Raw genomic sequence first — 23,190 nt, 5'->3', positions numbered from 1 at the left:
AGCAGCACCCCCACTGTCTCTTGTCCCGTTTCCTTTCTCACTTTGGATACATTATCACATCGGACATACCTGTGTGGTGACTTGGGGCTTTACTTTCTAAGTAGCACACTTGACTTCCAGACAGTGGTGCCTCAGGGCGCCAGTTCAGAGGTTCCTGAATGGGGCAGGGTGCCCTTCTTCCTATGGAGTGGCCAAGGCCTTGAGACCTGGGATGGCTGTGGCCTTCAGACTGCTCTTTGCAGCATTGAGCTCCCCTCCCCGGGCTTTTGATTTGCATTTTATTTTCAAATTGTACTTCCATTATTTTAAAGAGGCAGTGGAGGCCATGTGCACACTCAGGCATTTCTTTTGTCAGCTGTGAGAGGTGTGGTTACACGAGGAACTGAGTTGACTTGGTTCAGACCTGAGCACGCTGCAGCCCAGTGTGTTCGTCTGTCTGCACCAACGATCAAATGGTCTCTCCTGCCGGCTATAAGTGAAGGCTTCCTCGAGGTCACACAGCGGGCCATTTGAAAATCTGGCAACCACTGTGTGCCTCAATATTTTTTTCAGGATTATGCATTTGAGATAAAACAAATAAACTGGGTGTTGAGGCAGATGTCAAGAGTGCACCTGTCACCTCTTACCTCAGATTTCAAGACTGCACCAGTCACCTCTAACCTCAGATTTCAAGTTTTTATTTTAAATTGTGATTTTGCATAAAATTTTTTAATTTTTAGAAAAAGAATTTCTGTATCTGATAATGGGTGGGGTTGATGGGGAGGGAACCCAGGCTTGGCACATGCCGGGCCAGCGCCCCAACACTGAGCTTCACCCAGCTCCTCAGTGCTCTTCAAAACCTCGGAACCCGCCACATGGGGGAAACCATGTGTCACTCTCTTGGGTTGTGGCAGCTTCAGAGCCAGTGCAAGGCCTTTTGCTTAAGTGACAGTGGCCATTTCCACAGGACGTTAGTTTTTCTCAGTATTCAGAAGTGGCATAGAACAAAGGGTGCCATGGTCAGAGACAAGACAGACGGTCCTGGTCATTGCCCCTGCGCTCCTGTCTGTGAGTCCCCTTCAGCGGGGTCATGTGAGCAAAGGAGAAGGCCAGCAAGGTCATTGGGATGCTGAGGACTTGGGGAGCGTGGGTGTCAGTTCTGAACACTGGGGTCACTTGCTGAGGAGGCACAGCTCTCTTCTCTTGCCTGTGCCCTGCCAAGGCTGCGACTCCCTGGGGCTCCGAAGGCAGCTGGGGCTCCTGAGCCCCCTGGAGTGAGCACAGCTGCCCCCGTCTGGGAACCCTTTTCTCGGTGAAATTGAGCTTCCTTGGCCTCTGTCCAGGGGCTTTGTGTCCTGTGAAGTGGGTGCTTCAGTCACAGGCCCCACGGGGCCCTTCTGGGCTGTCCTGGGTCGAGGTCTACTGAGCCAGTGTCAGGATGCGCTTCCAGCCCCCTGTGCCCAGGGGGCCTCCTTCCCCGGCCTGTGCTCGTTCTGCTGCCAGCTCAGAAGCTGCCCTGGCTGTCTCCCGTCGCCCAGGCTGTTCTTTGCTGAGATTTCACTACACTGAATTCCTCTTACCCAGGATTATTGGGGAAGGTAATAATGGTTAATTAGAAGTAGATTTTTATTTTTGAAAAATTACCCTAGGAAGACAACTAGATTATACCAAAAGGGAAATTTAAAAACTGCAGCACCTGCAGCCTCCCTGCTCAGAGGCCCCCTGTGTGACTCGAATGTCTTCATGGCATGTAAAGAAGTGTCAGGATGCAGGGGCCTCCTAGTTCCCAGTCCGTCCCGGTGGAGTTCTGTCCAGTCTCTGGGTGGTCACTGTCCTTAGGTGGCACGTGCAGGGTGGGGACCAACCCTAAGGGGGCAGATGTGCCCAGCTCTGGTCCAGCCCAGCCCTGAGTACCAGCTGCAGACCTGGTTGCAGGGCTCATAGGAAGTGGTGGCTGGCCTGCATGAGTGTCACCTTCCTCCCCAGCAGCTGCAAGCGTGTGTGTGCGTGTGCATGTGAGTGCGTACCCATACCCTGAGATCCTTCTGGACCCTGTGGTTAGCCTAGGATCAAGCTTGGGGAAGGTGAGCACCTGCTGTGGGCACAGTGGATGGCAGGCACAGAGCACCAGCCTCCTTTCTGTGAAGAGCAGTGGGAACTTCTGATTTATTTCCTCCCAGCATTCTTGAGGCTTTGGTAACAAGTTTTATTTTTCCATTTTAAAGATGAGAAAGATGAAGCTCGGGCTGGTTAAGTGACTTGCTCAGCGTGAGCCCCATGGTGAGTCAAGTGGCTGGGGACAGGCCTGCGTCTGGGCTCCTGTCAGATGCGGTTGTCCTTGGGCCAGACCCAGGAGGCCTTCCTGCCCGTGGAAACTCATTTTATTTAGGATGTCAACTGCATGTTTAAAATGTGCTGTCGACTTTTAAAATCAGTAGTTCTTAAGTTCTGAAATGTCTAAGATGTTAGTGTTTTTAAGAGAGTGGGAGTCCTGCCTGACTTGGGGAGCAGTCACAGTGTGGGGTACCAGGAGAGGCTTAAGAGGGAGAGCTTCCCAGGAGAGGCCCAGGTGGTGGCCTTCTGTGGCCAACGTTTTGGTCCCAGCAGATGCTTTCCAGTGCCAAGTCTGCTCAACGTAGTTACTTGTGAGAACTTTCACAGTGGGCCTCAAGGAGATTTCTGACTTGCCAGCCCACACTCCTAGAATGCTCCCTTTACTCTGACGACCATCAGGAGTACCCACCGATATTCTGTAGGGTGCCCTGGGGCTGGGCACCTGCTCTCTGCAGGGCTGGTAGAAGCAGGTGGCAGAGGCAGTGCCCAGTGCTGAGGCTGCACAGTGCTGTGAGAGCCGTGACCTAGAAGTACTGTAACCAAGCTGCGCGGAGCGCGATCTGCTGCCCTGTCCTCACCGCGGGTTCACGTGGCTCTCTCTCCTTTCTGTCTGACAGGCCTAGCCGCCCGTGTGCCTCTCACACTGCTCCTGCATGACGGGTGGCGCCTTCTCCGGCTTCCCTCTCTCTTCAGTGCTGCCCGCTGTGTCTAGCAGCCCCTAGGAGCTTGTCAGAGCTGCACCTCTGTGACTGGCCATTCCTCTTGGTGCTGCTGTCCTCTTGGGGGCTCCTGATTTCTGTATACATGTAGCTTTGCCAGATATGTACTTAGTAATAAGAACTGTATTAATAAAATCCATTTACTGTGTAATACACAAGTTCAAAAATTAAGAGCGATTAGCTGTTCACTCTGATTCCAGGTAGTTAGAAGTGTCGCACAGGAGTTACCATGGTGGCATGACGGTGACCTGTGGACAGTGGCGAGCTGTAGGAGTAGGGCATGTGCTGCACGTCCCCCTTGTGCTAGAGGCCTGGCGGGGCCCTGCAGGGCCTCCAGGACATGCTGCAGTAGTTTGCTGTGTAGTCTTGTGTGAAGTTTAGCGATTCTGCTCTGCTCTACTAATCCTCAAGTGCTCAGTGACGTGTGTATTTGTGTCTTTCTAACTTCTAATAAACTCACTCCAGCTGACCTGTGTCCTGCGTCTGTCTGCTGGGTCCATGAGCGCCGTGCTGCAGAGCCCCTGAGCCACGGGTCCCTTGGGTCTCGCCGAGGGGCTGTTCTCAGAATAAATATCGCTGTTCACACACATTTCCTTCTGTGTCTGATTTCTGTTGGGTTCTGCCAGGAGTTCATTCCTAGTGTCTGAGCTGGTCATGGTGCTAGGTGGTCCCTCTTTACTTGCTTTCTTCAGGGTGTCTGAGGATGTTTAGTTATTTGTAGAAAATGAACATTGCATCTAATTTTCTCACTACATTGATACCGACATTGAAGGAGACCTTCTGTTTGCTGGGTGCTGCCTGTAGCTGGAAGGGTCCAGAGGATTCACTGTCTAGACCAGATGTTCACCTGTTTATTGAACACGGGATTTGATTGTGGTGACATTCCTCGAAGCTGCCCTAGTTTCCTAAAGTGTGTGTTGTCTTTGTCTCAGGGCAGCAATCTAATTGACTTGCCTTGGGGAATGTGATGGCTTGGTTTCTGTGAGCTGCTCCGCACTCAAGGGGTCTCACCACCATTGGCTCATCTGTAATGAAACTGCACGTGGATGGATTTCTGTGCCCACAGCCAGTTGGTGGCTTCTCAGGACTAGAATGGCTGGGCTGAGCTGGGTGGGCTGGGTGGGCTGGGCATCCTGGTCTGCCCCCAGCTGGGCCTGGGGGGGGGTCCTCCTGCAGCTTCACATTTGTTCACGTTTTTTTCAGGATGGCACTGGATCTTTAAAACGCAGTGGTTCCTTTAGCAAACTCCGGGCCTCCATTAGACGCAGCAGTGAGAAGCTGGTTAGGAAGCTGAAGGGTGGAAGTTCACGAGAGAGTGAGCCAAGGAACCCCGGGTAACTATCTCCCCAGCCCTCCTGCCCACCCAGGTCCTTGCTCCTCACTAGGCCCCCCGAGGCACCTCCTGCTTGGGCCCAGATTCAGCAACGGGGAGGGGTTTAGTAGGTTCCATCTTTGTCCAAGATGGAAATAATTGTAAAACTTCCTGTTAGAGGCCCAAAGGATTGATGCTTTCAAAAGAAATTTGTGGACTTCGATTTTGTTACATGTTCAAAGAAAGCCTTTGCCGGTAAAAGTGGGTATTGAATACTACAACACTGCGAGTTTGGAACTTGTTACCCTTGATAGGCATTACTTTTTTTTTTTTTTTAATCAGCATTAGTTCAAATCCTTTAAAATTTTAATCTTTCAAAATCACGTTAGCTATGACTACTTTAACTCTCATGCAGATATCATTATCAGGAGCAAAAAGGGTTTTGAAAGAAGGGCTGTAGTTTTATGGCTTTTAAAAAAAGTTTGTATTTTCATACTTTCAGTTTCTATGTGCTTGAAGAAAGGCCTAAGTCATGGGTCTTGGAGTCTTCTCTACAGTCACATCCACACTGCCAGTTTTCAGCGGGGCATAGTGACACACACCTGTAATCCCAGGAGCTCAGGAGGCTGAGGCAGGAGGATCACAAGTTGAAGGCACTTAGCAAGATCCTGTCTTAAAATAAAATATAAAAAGGGTTGGGCATATGCTCAGTGGTAGAGCACCCTGGGTTCAGTGCCCACCACTGTGGGGCGGGAGGCGATCCCACGTGAAACCTTCTGTGGTCGAAATTTTGGTCAGCTCAGGGCTGTCAGTCCACCGGGGACCTGTGAGAAATGTCAAGTCCTGTCCTTTTCAGCTGTTTGTTATTTTGCCCTTTAAAACCATGTCCAGTCTGATCCCCTCAGTGGCATTTAGGACCTGTGCCCGAGACCCTGCCATCACCCACACCTGGTGCCTCCGTAGCCAGTAGAGGGTCTGGCCAGAAGGTCCACAGTGGCCACCACTCTGTCTGTGCTTGGCCTTCTTGGCCACTCTGTCCCTCTAGGAGTCACTCCACTTGAGGGTGAAAACTTCTGGTGGCTTTTGGGAGCTGGGTGTCCCTGGGCAGAAGCAGTGCTACGCTGCTGTGGGCCCCTCAGGAACACCCGTGGGGGAGGTCAGGGTCCCTGCAGCTGGTGGAAACTGCCCGGGCCCTGGCACAACGCCCCTGGCTGGCCAGGTGCAGTGCTGCCGTGCTCTCTCACTTGGAAGGTGGCCCTGGACTGCCTTGGGGTGAGGTGTCTGATTGTTCCCAGACCTGGAGTGACAGGTCACACAGAGTGACAGGTACACCGAGTGACTCTGGAACGGCTGGATGTTTGCCTTTTTACGACGTTGGGAGGGGCCGACAGTGCCCCACAGCTGCTGGGTCTGACCCCGCAGGGGGACCTTTCTGAGCAGAACAATTTGTGCATCAGAACACCCTATCCAGGGTTTTAGTTCCTCAGAGGGAGGCACCCTGGCCGCTTGAGGCTCTGGACATTTTGAAGGCCTTGGTGTGCACACCCTAGTTCTGACTCTGAGCCCTGGGACACGGCCACACTTCCCACGTGAGAGCAGTCAGCATCCTTCTGTTGCTTCCAAGACCTGGCTTCTGACATGCTGAGTGCGGCCGCCCTGCACTGTGTCCAGTGCTGCTGCAGGGTCAGCCTGAGGATGGCAGTGGTGTCTGTGCTCACACAGCCCAGTGCGTCCTCAGTGGCCTTGGGGCTCCCATCCCATGAGACCACAAGGCCAGTGTTCGCGGGCACCTCCCATGGGCTGCCTGGCCTTCCCTGGTGTCCGGCTGTTGGCTTCTGGGGCCCCAGCACCTGCTTTTCTAGCCAGTGCTTGGGTGGGGCTGAGCCTATTGGCCTGGGGCTGCCACAGGAGTTGCTGACTGGATGTTCCAGGAGCAGGCTTTGGTGGCCCACTGCTGAGCTGGACTTGTGTGCCATCGTCCTGATGCCCCAGAGTGAAAGACAGAGTCACTGTGAGGGGTCCCGCTGCTGCTTTCATCCTGCAGAGTTGAGGGAGAAGGCTGCATTGCCTTCTTAGAAGAAACAGCTGGCCGCAGGGAGAAGAGAGCAGTCGAGCCTGTGGACAGGGCTGAGCTGATGTGGCTGCACTTGGTCTGGAGTGGCCTAGGTAGAGGAGAACTAGTGGGGGCCTCTGGCAGCATCCGGGCGGCTGCTGGACAGTCCGTCCTGTTGGACACCCTGGGTGGGTTCTGCTTGGGGAAAGGTAAGCTGCGGTCTGCGTGTCACTGTGTCAGCGAGAGTTGGCCCACAGCTGTTGGCTGGGCACCCTTGTCCTCTGTGCCCCCGGGCTCACTGGTGTCCCACGGGAGCACTCCAGTGACCTCAGGGTCCCACGGGAGCACTCCAGTGACCTCAGCACCACGTCACTGTGCGAAAGTGGAAGTGGCTTCGTGTCCAGAGGTGTCCGTGAAGGAGGTGAACAGTGCAGTGATTTTTGTAGCCTCCGTGATCTAAACCCAGGCTACAGGTCATTCCCTGGCCTACAGCTCAAGTACTGTAGTCATCAAACGGTGGGGAAAAGTGAATGTATATATAAATGGCTGTGTTTCTTTACACGTAAAGCCATAAAATTTGTTTTAAATGTTGTTTTTCTGAAGTAAGAAATACTGCCTTCAGAGTTTTTCTTACTGATGATAAAATTGCTTTTCCTAATATATAAAAAGTATGAAATACAGAACATACTCATGTGTCTGATGGATGTTCACAGTGAGCTCCATGTCTGGCCTGGGTGGGTTGAGCCCTGCATGAGGCCCCCCAGGCCTCCAGAGCCCCAGGGCAGGCATGGCCGAGGGGCTTGGTGTGTCCGAGAACCATGGGCTCTTTGTTGGGAGATGCAGGAAACTGGGCTTTTGTCTGGGGCATAAAACAGCAGGGACTTCCAGGGAAGGCCCAGTCCCCAGGGACTCCAGTGTCCTGCTGGCTGGTTGACATGCTGATCCATTTGTCCTTGCATGTCCGCGTTGGTGTCGCAGCATGAAGCATGCCAGTTCTCTGAATGCTCTTAACGTGGGTGGCGAGGCTGCAGAAGATCATTCCCAAGTAAGGAGCCTTCCCTGTCCTGCCCTGGCCGCTCAGCGCCGAGCCGTTCTGCCCATGCGGCAGGGATGTGAGTCGGATGGACGGCTGTGCCAACCCGCCCTTCCTGCTCTCCCTGTTGGTTGTGTGAGCCAGGGATGCTCAAGCTGCGAACACCCACGGGAGAGGGGTTAACCCAGTGATCTTGCACGTGGCTTGACCTAGTTCAAGCGATTTGTTCTGATAGAGTAATGTCAAAGCTCGACCGATTCTCACGTGAGGAATCATGATTTCAGTCTCTAACTGGTTCTTTGCCTAGTTGAGCTGTAACCCAGTCCTCTAGATGGCCAGCACCAGGTGGCACACGGCTGGTGTGCGTTTGGACACTAAGATGTCAGTGCCTGGCCGCGGTCTACACTGCAAACGCGCAGCGCACTTTGTTTCATCCTGGCGCTCGTATCTGTTGGCCTCTGTCTGCATCAGAAGTGACCTTTTCGATTTTTGTTTCTCTAGAACATCTGGTGTGGCCATCTCTTGGGGGCTTCAGAAACTGGCCCTATTGCTCAGGTCCCCAAGTAGACCTGGCAGCCCCAGTGGCCTTGACTCCCTCTGCTCAGAGCTCACCCACAGTTGCTGGTTCCCAGGCACCACACCTGGAGAGCTGGCAGCCCTTCAGTGGTCACTGACAGGGGGGCCTGGCAGCACCTGGGAGGCACTGCCCAGAGCTTCCCCAGGGCTCCAGGCAGCCACTGGAGGACACTGAGCACTCCTGGCAGTGAGACGGAGAGGTCTCAGTGCTGGGGACCACCCCACAACTGCGCACTGCTGTGGCCCAGCCCAAAGGCTGTGGTTGATGCAGACCTCTAGCCTCCAGGTCTGAGCACCGGAGCTGAAGAGCCGAGGAGTAGGCCAGGCCTGGGACCCCACGGAGCTGGCGCCATTGGGGGTGCTGGTTAAGCATGACGTTTTGTTTTCTTCATGCAGGAACGAAGTAACTGTTTGGCAGACTCGAGAGCTCTGAGTGCCAGCCACACTGACCTGTCCACTGAGGGTCGGGACAGAGCTAAATAGAATCCCCGAAACTAACGGAGCACTGAGACCCTCGCAGCCCTGGTGGTGGCCGAGCTTTCTTTCCTAGATAGTGACGGCCAACCTCAGGGGCTGCCTTTAGAAAAGAGTGGGCAGCCATGCCCCAGAATTCTGCTTCTGGCGCCCGAGAGCCACCAACATGAGAGCCGGACACGCCTGCATCTGTCTCCCTCCCTCTTGCCCTGATCCCAGGCCTCTTTTAGACTTTGATACTGTGACAAGTCTGTAATGAACCAGAGACACAGAGGACGTCCTCTCGGAAGGGAGCTCAAGGTAGTCTGTTAGAGAAACCAGTGCAGGAGAGACGGCGTGGCAGGGAGGAGGCTCGTCAGGCTCTATCTCGCGGTGTTGCCTCAGGGCCTCTGCAGGGCCAGCGTGGTGACTGACAGGGTATGGTCCCAGCCCTTGCCCCTTGCCTGCTGGCTCCTTCAGCTAAGCACCTTGACACGTGTCTTTCATTTTTGAAAAGCTTTTGAGGGGTGGATTTTTCAGGAGAACCATTCAGATCCATCTCAAAAGCTTGCTGCTTCAGGCAGCGTGTGAGCCACAGGAGGCTGTGAACCCACGGCAGCTGGCAGGTTCAGGGTGCCGGGTGCCAGGTGTATCCCAGGCCGTGCAGCCTTTGCCGGGACGTGGGGTTTCAGTGCTCACCTCGCAGCAGCCATGGCCCTAACTTGTTTGCTTCCAGCTACCTTGAAGCATCCCTTTGCATGCTGCTGGGCGAGGGGCTGGTATGCTGGATGTGGGCTGCTGGGGCCCACGTGCTATTCTTGAGCCAAGGGCCGGAGATGACAGCAATGGGGGTTTTTGCAGCAGCTGGACTTGAGATGTCTTCATGTGCCCTGTGACTGGGTATCAGTTCTGGTTGCCAACTGTGGCTGTGGGAAGGGTGTCTGCTCCTGGCAGGCCCGTGTGTGCCCCAGGGCTCTGGCCAGCCTTCCTCCTGTACTGCCGTATGGAGGCTGCTGGCTAGGTTTGCACTGTTGCTTCTGAGGGGTCGGGAACTAGTTTTCTAAATGCTGCCTAGTGAGGTTTAGGACAGTCCATAGTGTGACAAGCTGCTCCCCACACAGCTACTCAAGAAAAAGGGAAGCTGCAGGCCCAGCTCCCTCCACTCCAGGCTGTGAGCACCCAGAGCGCAGAGCTAGGCCCCTGCGGATGCACTGCTTCACGCCTGGCCCAGCCCAGATGGCCTTGGGCTGTCTCTGTGGGAATGCAGGTGGGGGGGCAAAACCTGTGGCACCCAAGGAGCCACACTTCAGTCACAGGGGGAGCTGCATGGGATCTGGGGCAGCAGGTAGCCTGTCTCCAGTGTGGTCCTCTGCATCTTAATGCTCTTAGGAAAGAAGTGGCCACGTCCCCACTCCTCAGTGTCCTCGTTGGTGGAGACAGGACCCTAAGTGAGAGTGGCACTTGTCTCTTCAGTCTTTGTCAGTCCCAAGTTAAAGGCCAATCTAAGCCAGGTGGTGCACACTGGGGATGCTGTGGCAGGAGGATCACAAGTTCAAGGCTACCCTGGGCAGTTTAGTGGGACTGTGCCTCACAAAGGCTGGGTGTTGCTCAGTGGTAGAGCGCTTGCCTTGCCTGCCCTGGGTTCTACCCTCACCACCACCCAATAGTGGCAGGAAGGTGGAGCAGGTGGAGCCCAGGGCCAAGTGTGCTAGTCACTGTAGGGACCATCCATAGATGTTACAGGAGAGCTCCCAGGTGGGCAGCACAGGGAGGCAGAAGCCAGACCTGGGGCTGGGCTGGGTCCTCCCAGTGGTCCTGGTGTTGACAGGGTTGGAGGAGATTAAACCTGTACCTTACTTTTTTCTTAAAAGAATTAAAAAAATAAACCCCTGCATCTGGTGTGAAAGCTGTGAGGGGCACCATGCCACCAGGAACTCTTTTTGAGTTCACGGAACACAGGCAGCTGCAGAGGCTGTCTGTGCCTCGGGGTCCGGGCGTCCTGGGTTCTGGGGCTCACGTTTGCAATCTGCAGCAGCACAGTGATCAGACTTCTGAGAGCAGGGCGTCCGTACCCCAGCCCCTGCTGTGCTGGCCAGCAGATGCGGCATGTGCAGGGTGGTTCCGTGGTGCTGGGGGCAGGAACTCGGGCGTTCTAAGGGGGACCAGAGGAGGGTCTCCAGGGAAGGCAGAGGACCCTGCAGGGCCAGGGGCTCCCAGGGCCTCCCCAGGGGCCGCCTGCAGGGCAGACCCTGTGCAGACCACAAGCCAGGCAGGTGCATTCGTCCTCTGCTGAGTGGACGAGAGCTGTAGTTTATTTTCTAATTGATAGATTTTGCCTCGAAAATCACTTAGAATTCTCTGGTTACACAAAAACAGTGTTTGACTTGCTGCTGTGGAGCCCCTGCACTTCTGCAGGAAGGCCGTTCGGGGAAAGTCCAGCCCCAGAACAGCTTGGTGGTAGTGAGTCTTGGCCTGTTGGGGCCATGGTGCTCTGGGGAGCTGGTGATGTGACGCCCACACATGGACTGTCTCACCTGGAGGAACGCATAGCCTCCCAGCTTTAGTGGGGGCTCCCCCTGCAGGGGCCCTGGGGTCTGTCTTAGGGCTGCAGAACCTCCCAGCCACTTGGCGGGCCTGTGCCTCAGTCTCCCCACTGGAGAGCAGCGGCAGGGATGGCACAGGTCACAGGCGCAGTACCTAGCAGACAGCAGCTTCTTAATGAGAAGCCCACTGTTAACTCGCAGGCCTCCCTGTGAAGAGGCCATGTCCCTCAGGTCATGGCCAGGTGGTCAGATTCCAGGGTCCACAGCCAGATGAGCTGCCAGCAGGCTCCACCCTTCTAGCCAGAAGGGAGGCTAGGCTGGCCTGTGCAGGTGGTCCTGGCGGGCATCTGGCTGCATCCCCCAAGGTGCATGTTGCTGGTTCCTTGTGTCCTTTCATCAGCTTCCCCAAAGTTGCCTACACCCCAGGGGGTGGTTGAGGTGACCAGAGGTCCAGGGCAGTGTGTGCGGGTAGCTTTAGCAGGGTTGAGGACCACCCTGCAGGACACAGGCTCCCAGGTCCAGGGGAGGCTGGCAACTCTGACCAGCAGGGTGTGGGTGGGGCAAACTGAGGACGGGCCCAGAGCAGCCCCTGTGAGTCTCTGTAGAGCCCCCAGCCTCTGTGAGTCTCCTGTCCACCAAGGGCCAGCAAGCTGGTGGGTGAGGTGGGAGAGGGGGTGCAGCCTCAGCTCGCTGTTCACCTCTGGCTGAGGAGGGCCGATGGTGCGCTGACCCTGGTGGACTGCAGTGCTGTGCGTCTGTACTGGCCGCTTCCAGGGCTCAGCCAGACTCTGGGCTTCTTGGGACCTGGTCCACGTTAGCAGGACTCAGCCCTCAGTGCCCCTCGCACCCCTTCCACTTCAATTGTGTAGAAGCAGGAGGACGGGGGCAGGTGAGGGGCGGAGAGTACCCGCAGGATCCGGGCCGGGTGGCCAGGGGGGCCCTGGGCGGCCTCCTCCTCGCGGAGCCGGTGGGCCATCAGCCTCACAAGGAGCTGGTTGGCCCAGGTTATGCCAAGGGCTGGGGAAATGTGCTCGTCCCAGGGCCTGAAACACGGAGAAAAGGCCGTTGCTGCTGTGGAAACAGTGTCCCCCTCCTGCGCTCGGTGCCAGGAGGTGCCAGCACTTACCCTGGTGGCCCAAGTGCTGCGCGCTGCTCCTCCACAGCCTCTGTCACCTGGAAAAGCCCAGTGGGGTCAGCTGTGGTGGCCGAAGGTCTCTGGGAAGTTTCTGTGTCAACACAGAAAGGTGCACGGCCACTCGCGCGCCGCTGCCCACCCTGCCTTCCCTGGCTCACGGCAAGTAGCTCTGGCCTTGGCCCACCTGGTTGATGCAGAGCACAGGGCTCCGGAAGGTGCTGCTCAGCCGGCGCAGCGTGGCCCCTAGGGACTGCAGGTGCCTGGCCCGGGTGGCCGAGGCCTGACCATCAAATTCACAGCGGAAGGGGCCTGCCACGGAGTCTACCACCACCAGGCGGGCCATGCCCCGTGACAGGAGGACGGGGACCTTGGTGCTCACACACTCCAGCAAGGTGTCCTGTGGGAGTTAGGGACGGCATCATGGTCCCTCCAGGTGCCCAGGTCCCCTGGCACTGCCCTATTGTCTGTGTCCTCCCCAGACACTGCACCAGAGCCTTGCATTCCACCTCTGCGTTTCTCCAGAGGCTCTTGTTTGATAAGCTGGAGGCCTACCCAGCTCTCCCCTGGCACTGTGCCCTCTGCTGGCCCTCCGAGCAGGGGTCCTCTGCAGCATCATCCCACCCCCACGCACAGCCTTCCGTGAACTGCCTGTGCTCACACCAGACTCGGGCAGCCCTTCTCTGCCCTGGGGCTGTCATCTCACCTCCCATCAGAGATCAGCCCACCTCCTTCAATAGCTCCTAGACCACCTGGACCCAGATGCATCTGCAAAGGCCAGAGCTGGTGGCCACCTGATCACCAGGTGTGCCCATCAAGCAGTTCTGAGCAGGGGTCCCAGAGTCTATCCTTCATAAGGCAGGCACTGCCCCAAATTTATCTGTGTCAAGTGCCAGGATCACATGCAGGGGCTGCACCCTGGGAGACCATGCAGGTGGGGGCCAGCCCTTCCACCACCCTGTGCTCACACAGCCCTGGCCAGGGGTGGAAATGAGCCCCTTCCAAGGCAGACCCTCCTCAGGGCTCCGTTTGGGGACCTTTCTGGCCCCAGGGCTAGGTGGGCTGTGATGCAGTAGGTGGCTAATGATGGCAGAGGTCTGCGTGGTGGAGGGGACGAGGCAGGAACACATGGGTGAGCAGGCCCGAGGACACAGGCACCAGTTCCAGGTCTGCAGATCATCCCAGCCAGCTGTGCCGTGCCACACAGGCTGTGGCACCTGCAGCTCCAAAGAGCTGCGAGGGCCTGGAGTCCAGCCCAGCGTGATACCAGGTCTGTGCTTCTCCCCAGGGCATCCCCAGCGGAGCCTCTTTGTGTGGAGAACGACAGCAGCAGCCTGGAGGATGCCAACTCTAACGTGAGTTCCACACACTGGCCTCCGCCAAGGCCACAGAGGAGGTGGAGGGGGACAGGCATGGCCTAAGGCCCTGCTTCTGCAAAAGGGGGCTCCTTGTACAGAGATGAACGCACAGGTCCCCTACGTCCCCCAGCCCTAAGCCACCTGTTTCCAGGCAAGAGTGAGGAGCCCCTGAGCTATCTCCAGAATAGGGCCTGGCCTGACCTGCTGCCTTCTCTTGCAGTGATCCTGGCCTGCTCTGCTCTAGGGTACCAGGACGCTGCCCTGTGCAGCCCCGGAGCTGGCCCTGGGACCGGCAGGCTGAGGCTGGGAGGGCCCTTGGCTGGGGCTGCAGCGCTAACTTAGTTCTCCTGACCATGACCGCGGAGCGCCATACTAATAATGAACCACCCCACTGGCAAGGCCTTGGAGAGGCACTCGGCTGGCTGGGCAGGTGCCACCCAGGCAGCCCTGAGGGGACGGCAGGCAGGTGCAGTCTGCCCCTCCCTGGAAGGCTCTCAGGGACAGGGTATCCATGTCCTGTGCCTGCCTGACCTCCCTGTGCCCTTTGCTAGCTCCTGCACTGTGTGATAATGTATTTTATTGTAAATTTTAAAAATTAAAAGTCTATACACCTCATCCTTTACTTGAAAGCGTCTTTCCATAGCAATTCTCAAAGGTGGGCTCTGCCCTCCATGTTCACGTCTGGTGCAGCCCTGCTGGCCGGGAGGGGCAGTGCCACACTCACCAGGACAGACACCATCAGAAGCAGAAGGGGATGGCAGAGGTTCCCTGCACCAGGGGTCCTGGGCCCAGAGGACACCCTGGTCCCACCTGGGCTTCTCTCCCACTCTTTCCTCCTGGGGGCGCGGGCGAATGAACATCCAGCTCAGTTAAACGTGAAGTCTGGGCCAGATGGCACAGTGCCGCTCAAAGAATGCACAGTGGGCAGTGCCCTGCCTGTGGGGCCACAGGCATATTCAGGCCCAGACCCTCTGCTTGGCCCCAGTCACCAGGTTCCTGAGTCCTCTCCAGCCCCACCTGGGCACATGCGGGTGAAACCTGGTGTCAACGAGGCTCCTGCTCAGTCAGTGCAGCGAGAATCCCACTCTCCACATCCAGTCCCCACGTCCCACCAGGCTCCTCATCCTCCATCACCCAGGTGGGGGCTGGTCCCCTGACCACTGACATCTCCTCTTGGTAACTTTCTACCCTCTGACCCCACCTGGCCACACGTCCCCACCTGGCCCCCACTGTCCCGGCTGCTGCAGCACCACAGAGACACTCACCGCGTCGGCCGCGTGCTCCACGAAGATCTGGCTGCCGAAGCGGATGCTCTGGACCACGTCCTGTGGCACGTCTGCCCGCAGGCGCTGCTGCTGCTGCATGAGCTGCTGCAGCCGGCGGCTGGGGAAGGCATCCTCCGTGCAGATGTAAACAGCCCCTGGGAAGCCACGCGCCACGCTTCAGAGGACCCGCGGCTTCAGAGGGCCACACCACCGACACAAGACGTCTTCCTGCTCCCACCTGAGCTGGCGGACCAGAGCCGATTCTGGTCCCACCTGCAGCCCCCTCCCTTGGGAACGCGGTGGACTTCAGCTCTGATACCCAGGTACATACACCTGCTGCCCTGAGCCCGGGGCCAGAATGGCTACAGGTGGGCTCCTGTTCTGCCCATTCCTGCTCCCTCCACCCCCTGGCTGGGCAGGGGAACAAGTGGATGGGCAGGGCCAAGGGGCTTTTGAAGATGTCCCTCCCTTGGACCTACAGAGACCCTTTGCTCCACTCTCTGGGCTCCTGACACTGCACCTCAGTGGTGATTGGAACAAGTGGTGAGAACAGGGTCATTGGCCCTGCGCAGCCCCTGGCAGCCGCCTGGGCCTAGACTCTGTGCTCAGGGCATGCTGAGAGCCTGCACTGAGAGCCAGGGCCGTCCAGGCAAACCCTGTGTTGGTGGGCATCTCACTTTGATCAGAGAGGCCAGAGGGCTCAGGGGGAGGAAGAACCTCTGCACAGATGGCGCCAGGATGACCGGATGACGTACACCTGCAAAGGACCAAAGCTGGACTTCACACTAGGTGCAAGAATGCACTCAGAATGGCCCACACGTGGGCGCCAAGACTCTTAGGAGAAAACCTGAATAAATCTTCATGACCTTAACTGACACCAAGCACAAGCAACTAAAGAAAGAGGACCCACAGGAGAACACGTGGTCAGGCTGTGTGCCCAGGGCACAGAGTTCTTAAACCTCGATAAGAAGGCAGCTCCAATATGGCAAGGACCCCAAGAGATGTGTCTGCAAGGCCATCAGGCACAGGAGATGCCCAACATCCCTGTGGACCAGGGGATAGGAGCCCAAACCACAAGGGTCGGCTGCCCCGTGCCTCTAGAGATGGAGAGGACCAGGGAACATGGCCCTGGTGTGTCGCTGCTGGGGACATGCATGATGCTGGGGGGCAGTCAGGTGTGGGACTGAAGGGACACCAGCCCAGCTCTGGGAATTGGTTGTATCGGCCACTCATGGTGCAGGTCACTGTCACTGCGCGTGCGCACGGTGTGGCAGCTGGTGTCTCGGTTGTCCTGGGCTCCTGACCATCCCTCCGGAGGCTCTAGACACTGGCTGTCACCCAGGGGTAGATGTGTCACGTGCCCTTGCCCTGCACTCTGGCTGTGGCCACATAATCTGCAGGGGACATTGGCAGGTGGGTGTGATATGTTGCGGGGCTCACACTGGGTGGCAACCTCGAGGGCTGGCCAGTGACCCTGGCGACCAGATGCCGGAGGGTTCAGGTCTGCGGAGGCTGCCTCTGAAGGTAGCCGGGCCCCAGCTCCTTCCCCTTATTCTTCTGCAAGAGGAAGATGGGAATCCTGAGGCGGCCACTGGCCCACTTAGTGGGAAGCAGCTGAAAGTAGAGCCAGGAACTCAGAGCCACCAGATCAGGACCCTCCCTGCCCCAGGAGGAGGGTGGACACTCACCAGCCTCCAGGCCTCCGTGCTGTGGTGGGAACTGCACAGCCAGGCAGAGCTGCAGTGCCAGCTGGGTCTTCCCAGCTGAGCTGCAGCCAGCCAGCTCCGTGATGCCCTCCAGGGGCAGGCCGCCGCCCAGGAGCCCGTCCAGGATGGGGCAGCCCAGGCTCAGGCGCTGGTGCTGCGCGGGGAAGCGCTCCCTCTGCTGGTACAGGTGCAGCGCTGCAGGGAGGGGTGAGGTCACGCAGCTTCCTGCCCAGTGCCCCACCCCGTCCAGACGGCAGGTGTGAGGAGAAGACTGGCAAGGGGGTCACATTGGGTGGGCAGAGGGGAGGTGGCCTGGCCACGTGGCTGTGTGCCAGATAGAACCCGGGAGAACCTGCCCCTGCTAGACTTCCCAGTTCTTGGCCAAACAACGCAGCTAGACATTCTCAGAGAGACTGCTGCCCCCAGTGACAGGGCACCAGGCTGAAGCCGACCCTGGGCCCAGAGCTGAGTGGTGCTGGATACCACAGCTGGCTGTTGCCAGAGATCTTGTGAAATTAAAATGCGCCTCAAACCCTGACAGTCCCCAAGGTTGCACAGCAGATCTGATTAGGCTTGAAGTCGGCTAAAAACCAATGAGGCACAAATAACAATCATTCTGAAGCATGTCCCACAGCAGGAGACTTCGTGCAGCATCCCACAATGGTCTCAGCAGCCAAGGCCACTCAGACCCCAGGATCATCCTCCTTGCGAGGGCGGCTCTGTGGGAGGGGTTGTGTGGTCCCTGGCCTGAGCCCTCTCTGGGCCCCACTGGGACCACAGATGCGTTCGCATATGCATGCACACGTACACACATGTGGCAGCCATCTGCTGGTCACGCTGACACCCTGGGGTGAGGTGAGGACCCAGGGAAAGGTCCAGAGCCAGTGGGGCCAGGAGCAGCAGCCCCCCTGTGCCCAGCCTGGGCAGGTCAGCACTGAGGCAGGCTCCAGTCCCAGCCACAGCAGTGTGCTGAGTGGGTGCCCAGGACCACTGAGTGTCTGCAAGGGAGGGCACAGTGGACCCCTGCCTGGCCAGGCACCAGATCACAGGGAGCTGGCAGCCCTGCACACTGATAATAGGAGCCTGGCTCTGTGGGCACTTGGTTCCCACTCTTGTGGCGGTGGCCCTGGGCAGGTCCCTCTGCCGCCCCAGTTGGGCACTGCTGCACCATCTGCCCCACCCCCACCTCACCCCTGCAGCCTCAGCTCTTCTCTGACCCAAGAAAGCAGCCCTAGGTGCCCCTCCCTCCCCCAGCGCAGGACGTCTGTGGCAGGTCCTGGCCCTGGGACCCCATGGCTCTGTGGACCCCCATGGCTCCTGGCACTGACCCCAGGTATCTGCCACAGCCACTCTCCACCCACCTGTGAGGATGGGGCCCCCACGCAGGTGTGAGGAGGCCGCTGTCAGCAGGTGCTGGACGTCAGGGCTGGACAGGCCGGTCAGTCTCTGTAGGTCAGCTCCAGAGAAGTGCAGGACCTCCTTCACGGCCTTCAGCCTGGCTGACACCAGGAAAGACAGGAGTCGGACGGCGCTCACAGGAGGCAAGGCAAGGTGGCACCGCCTGGCAGGGCCCTGCTTCAGGTCGGGGACCACCTGCAGCCAGCCCTGGGCAGTCGGGTGGAGTGGGCAGGGCAGTGGGGGAGGAGGCTCAGGGACAGTGCCCTCACTGCACCTTCCTGTGCCCCCAGTGCAGTTGGAGAAAGGCGGGCAAATTCTGGGTGCTGTGAGGTGGCCTCCGTCACAAATGTCCACCCCCAGAAATGTCTCCAGAGGGCAGTGCTGCCTGGCAAGTGGCATGTGCCCCTGGTGTCAGCTCCTAAGAGGCTGCAGCAGGGGCTCTAGGTGACACAGCGAGACTCAAACAGTCAGTGGACGGTCACCTGCCTAGGTGTGCAAGGCCCTGGGGTCAAAACCAGAAAGGGGAGGAGGGGAGGCGGGAGGGGCCGCTGGCAGGTGGGCTGCGGGGCGGCCTCCTCGGTGGCTCTGGGCTGGGCGGGCATGGCTCTCCACTTCTGCACTAGTGGAAAGAAAAACAATGTTGCACACACCCCCAGGCGATGGGGGAGTGGACAGAACACCAGAGAGGAGGACAAAGGGCTCACAGGGAGAGGGGGATGGAGCCAGATACCACCACCAGCCACCCGACAGGAGGCTCCAGTCCCGACAGGTGGGACTGACCACAGGAACGGAACTCCTGAGGCACGCTCTGAAGGAGATCTGCAGAGGGCAGGAGGGGCCAGGGGAAGATGGCTTCCCAGCAAGCAATGCTGCCTGAGGGAGGCTCTGGGGACAGCCGGCAGATGGCAGATGTCCCAGACTGCAAGTGTGGTGTCTGCAGCCACGGCAGCCACCCTACGATCATGAGGCCACCACCAGCAGGACAAGAGGCCAACAGGCAGCGGAGCAAGGCCCTGAGTGTGCCAAGTGTCCTGAGGCCCCAGGGGACAGGAAAGGCGAGGGGATCAGGAACAGAGCCTGGAGACAGCTTGTGCAGACTGCAGAGGCAGCTGAGGAGCCACAGGGAACAGGTGACCCGCTCCCCTTCCTAGGCCACACCCACGTGTGCACTGATGGGAAGGACCTCAAAAGTCCCTTCCGTCAATGCTCATAGAGGAGCCACAGCATGTCCCAATGCTGAGGCCACAGTTGGGGTCTCAGGGGAACACCGTGGAAAGTTGATGTTCTGTGACCTTGTTCTACACCAAGTGTGCTCACACACCCACGTGTCCACGTGACACTTCAGTCTTAGGCAAGTTAAAATACCTTTCTTAACTGCAGCAATAATCCTGGGGTTCAGGTCCAGCTGATCCAAATCCATGTCCTCAATGGCTGGCCACCAGGATGAACACTTCTGGGGGCTGCAGATTGGAGGTGCTGACTCCCAGCCCAGGTAGTCTGTGGGAGTGAGTGGGAGAGGGCTGTGCTCAACATCTGTGCAGCCAGGTCTCCACCTGAGGGCAGAGGGAATGTCACTGTCCTGGACACTGTCCAGTTAGGTCCAGAGCATCTACCTCCAGGAGTGATGTGGCAGTAGGAAGCCTGGGGTGCTGAGGACACCTGGCCCAAGAGAAGCATGTCCTTGCCAGCACCCTGCTCTCAGCTCAGCTCAGCTCTCTTGGTGTTGGGGACCAGATAGAGAAGCAGGGTAGGGACACGAGGTGAGAGAGGGACTCTGGACCGCCCAGGGTGCTGACCCCCACGGGCTTTCTTTTCCAAGAAGCCATTTACCTGCAGCCCGGCCTGGTCTGGTGACAGGCTAAGTCACATTCCTCAGCAAACTACCTGTTAACTGCAGGAGAAATGCAGACCTGAGATACTGTCCAGGGAAGAACCCAGGGGACGTTTGTGACCAGCTCCTGAAACTAAGGGAGACAAGAACATTTCCTCCTGACCATAAAATCTGCAAGAATGTACGGTTAAGAATCCAGTTAGATGGGCTGGGGATGTGGCTCAAGCGGTAGTGCACTCGCCTGCCATGCGTGCGGCCCGGGTTCGATCCTCAGCACCACATACAAGCAAAGATGTTGTGTCCGCCGAAAACTAGAAAACAAATATTAAAAAATTCTCTCTCTTTAAAAAAAAAAAGAATCCAGTTAGAACTGGTCAGCATGGGCCAGGTGACCTAGAGTGGCCATGGCAGTGGAGACTTCCAAGTCTGATGTCATCCTGCTGTCAGTCAAAAGTCAAGAGGGGGACCTAGGCAGGACTCTCTGGAAACTTCCCTGGGATCCCCAGTAAAGCTGGAGTGCAGGAAAGGCACGTTGTCCCTCTCCTTCCTGAGGACCCCCTCTCTCCCTTGGGACTGTCCCCTCTCCTTCCTGATGACCCCCTCTCTCCCTTGGGACTGTCCTTTTCCCCCTTCCCCATCCCTTCAATAAATCATTCCTGTTGCTCTGAGTGATGTCTGAAATCTTTGGCCTGGTCGCAAGAATTGGGGTTAAGAGAGGGTCTTCATGCTGCCTCAGTTTCTTGGAAGGCTCCGGCCCTGTACCATCGGGATGATATCCAGCCCCCAGATCCCCTTTTATGGGGATCACATGACTTCAGAGTCTTTGGCAATCTCTGGCTTAATTTCCCTCAAATGTGTCTCCCTCCCCATTCAGAAAGTGTAGAGGAAGCGCGCTTAGGATCTTGCAGGAACCTGAGGACCTCGGCAGAGTCAAGGAAGCCTGGCCAGGCCGAGGTAAGGGACCGCAGGGCAAGGCTGCTGCCCACCTCACCCGTCAACACGTGGGTGCCCTCCAAGGAAGGAGCACCAGTGGCCCTTCTGTGGCCTGCGAGGCCACAGAAGGCTTTCCTGCCCTCCGGCGTGGGACGGCTGTGCAGGGACTCAGCCCTTTCCAACAAGCTGCTGTCCTCCCTGGTGGCCTCCCCACAGCAAGGTCAGGAATGTACATGGGGTGCTGGGAAGAGTTTGGTCTTGCAGACTTGAGGCCAGTGACCTGGACGAGCCCAGCATTTGGGGGTTAGGTCTACCAGGGGAAGTGGGCAGCAGTGGGTGAGGCTTCCCTCATGGACTCAGGATGTGGCCTTCTGCATCCTCCCAGGTTGGAGCAGGGCCGAGAAGCCAAGAACAGCCACAGTTCAGACTCAGCTCTAGCCTGGGCGAAGACCCAGGCACAGCTGCTCCTCGCCCACCACAGCTCCCGGGAGGCAGCTGCTGGGTAGCAGGAAGCAGTGGCTGGAGGACACACTTCCTGATGGGGTCACAGGGCTCCTGGGGCCCAGAACCTGTGGGCCTTCCAAGTCAGCTCCTGACCGTTCCCTACTGTGGCCTGGGGCAACACACGGGGAGACTCTCGGCGCTGGGCTGATAGTACTGCCCAGCTGGATAGCAGACACACAGAGCTCCCAGGCCCACTCAGGGTGGTCAAGAGACAATGGATGTGCATCTGAGCAGAAGCTGGCTTAGCAGTTACAGAGAACCACAGCATTAGTACTGGGATACATGTTCTAAAGGAAGCAGCCGAGAAGGGGGTGATGGGGGTTCAAAGCAGCTCAAGGGCTGCTGATAGAGCTGGTAGCAGGCATGGGGGAGTTAGACTCCCAAGCAGAGAACAGATGGAGGCACCTGGTCATCAGAAACCTGGCTGGGCCTCATGTGGCAAGGCAGGAGCATCCCTTTGAGAATATGGGAATTTGAGAGCCCTGAAGTTGGGAGGAGGGTTAGGGTGTGAACCAAAGTGGGGTGTGAGCTGGCAGGGACCCCAGGGCATACACCAGAGGTAAAGACAGCCTCCAGAACAACAGCCAATCTGTCTTACTGCCAGAGCTCCGAGGGTCTACGTGTGGAAAGCTCCTGGGACACTGGCCTGGGGCTGGCAGGAGGCTGCTGCCTCAGGCTGGGCTGGACACCAGGCAGCACAGAAAGGCCCACAGAGGACCCTGCACCTGGAGCCTTCAAGGGGGCAGGGCATCTGGAAGCAGGCTGGTTATTCATCAAGACCCTCCACTTGGTCTTTTTTCTTTGCTGTGCCTGGATATCAAACCCAGGGCCACTAGCATGCGAGGCAACCAAGTCACACCTGGCCCCACTTGGCTAATCTTTCCAGGTTCCTGAGTCCTCTCCAGCCCCACCTGGACTCATGCTGGTGAAACCCGGTGTCAGTGAGGTCCCTGCTCAGTGCAGTGGGAACCCCACTCTCCACATCTAGTCCCCACATCCCACCAGGCTCCTCATCCTCCACCACCCAGGTGGGCGCTCCCCGGTCCCCTGACACCTCCTCTTGGTAACTTTCCACCCTCTGACCCCACCTGCCCATGTGTTCCAGGTGAGCCTTGTCTGTCTCTCTCACTACAAACCCACTACTCTGGTTCCTGGATAGACAGTGATGGTCCTGGACTTTAACAAGTGCCACTGAAAAACATTTTTAATGCCGAACATCTGCTGTGTCTGACAGCCCCACTTTTGTCTTCCAGAGTGTCCAGCTGAGCTTTAATCTCCAGGATAAGTACTGCACAGGAGGTACTGTTACCCAAAGAAACCAGAGGTGCCGCCATGCTCGGTCACACTTGCTGGGGCAGCACGACCTTCAAGACTGGAACTGTTATTTTTCTTTCTATTGTTAAGTTCAGAGCTAAATTCAAGTAAGGCAAGTCCACTGACATCTCCATAAAACCCACCAAGGGTAACAAAGCTGAGCGCTCACATTTATCCAACACTTGGGATGTTCCCAGGGCTGCTGGAAGCCCCGGGCCCGGGTCAACGCACACAAGCCTCACAACAAGGATGGAGGCTCTCCGTTTCGATGAAGAGGAAACGAGAGCGCAGAGGGGTCCAGTCATACGGTTAGCTCACACAGCCACAGTCACGCTGCGGCTGGCCTGGGAGTCAGGCTCCCGGGTCCGTTCCGAGCGCGGGAGCTGCAGCAACCCGGGCCTGGCCTCCGGTTCCTGCGATCTCCGCCCGGCCGCGGAAACCCTCCCCCCGGCAGGTCCTGAGAACCGCGGAGCGGGCCCCGGGGCCCCTTCTCTCCTCAGCCCCAGGACTCCGCGCGCCCACTCGCCAACCAACTCCGGAAATCGCGGAGGCCTGCCCGGCACCCCTCAGGTCACCTCGGCCGCGGAGCCGCGCCCCACCCGCTAACCCGGTGCGGCGATCGCAGCCCCCTGCCCCGGCTCTCACCAATCGCGCGCTCCTCACGCCTCTTCGCGCCGGCCCGCCCCCTCAGCCTTCTCTTCCAATGAGCGCAGAGCTCCCTGAGCCGGCCACACCAATCAGACACGA

At 57.8% G+C, this 23,190-nt stretch overlaps 2 protein-coding genes across 32 annotated transcripts in view; one reads left to right on the top strand and one right to left on the bottom strand.

The window, feature by feature from the left end:
- The window catches only part of Klc1 (kinesin light chain 1), a 56,166-nt gene extending 42,059 nt beyond the window's left edge, over nucleotides 1–14,107 (top strand). For 4 of the 15 annotated variants that reach the window (XM_027946605.2, XM_027946600.2, XM_027946601.2 and 1 more), the window contains exons 14-16: nucleotides 4,236–4,366; nucleotides 13,423–13,489; nucleotides 13,713–14,107. In XM_027946605.2, coding sequence (XP_027802406.2) covers nucleotides 4,236–4,366; nucleotides 13,423–13,489; nucleotides 13,713–13,715 — 201 coding nt within the window. In that variant the 3' untranslated portion in view covers nucleotides 13,716–14,107. Of the gene's footprint in view, nucleotides 1–2,204; nucleotides 2,260–2,930; nucleotides 3,622–4,235; nucleotides 4,367–7,375; nucleotides 7,443–8,402; nucleotides 8,898–13,422; nucleotides 13,490–13,712 lie in introns of those variants that run through there. The other 11 variants (XM_071607489.1, XM_027946610.2, XM_071607488.1 and 8 more) reach the window with 6 other exon arrangements.
- Xrcc3 (X-ray repair cross complementing 3) lies at nucleotides 10,734–23,137 on the bottom strand. Of its 17 annotated transcripts, XM_071607495.1 has the most exons (9): nucleotides 23,089–23,110; nucleotides 19,692–19,752; nucleotides 19,227–19,358; nucleotides 17,825–17,962; nucleotides 16,446–16,658; nucleotides 14,758–14,912; nucleotides 12,322–12,534; nucleotides 12,129–12,175; nucleotides 10,734–12,045 (listed from the first exon to the last, which is right to left on the bottom strand). In XM_071607495.1, exons 3-9 carry the CDS (start codon nucleotides 19,279–19,281, stop codon nucleotides 11,817–11,819), a joined length of 1,050 nt encoding a protein of 349 aa, XP_071463596.1. In that variant the 5' UTR covers nucleotides 19,282–19,358; nucleotides 19,692–19,752; nucleotides 23,089–23,110; the 3' UTR covers nucleotides 10,734–11,816. The 17 variants fall into 17 exon arrangements, 13 of the variants coding, with proteins under 13 accessions (XP_071463596.1, XP_027802415.1, XP_027802416.1 ...); XM_027946614.3 differs by lacking the exon at nucleotides 19,692–19,752 and having other exon boundaries at nucleotides 19,227–19,414; nucleotides 23,089–23,137; XM_027946615.2 differs by lacking the exon at nucleotides 19,692–19,752 and having other exon boundaries at nucleotides 23,089–23,134.
- Nucleotides 23,138–23,190: the final 53 nt, after the last annotated feature.

This window comes from Marmota flaviventris, chromosome 2 (assembly GCF_047511675.1).
Source record: "Marmota flaviventris isolate mMarFla1 chromosome 2, mMarFla1.hap1, whole genome shotgun sequence".
Taxonomy (NCBI): Eukaryota; Metazoa; Chordata; class Mammalia; order Rodentia; family Sciuridae; genus Marmota; species Marmota flaviventris.
The sequence above is the reverse complement of the archived record's forward strand: the minus strand, read 5'-3'. Positions and strand labels throughout refer to the sequence as shown.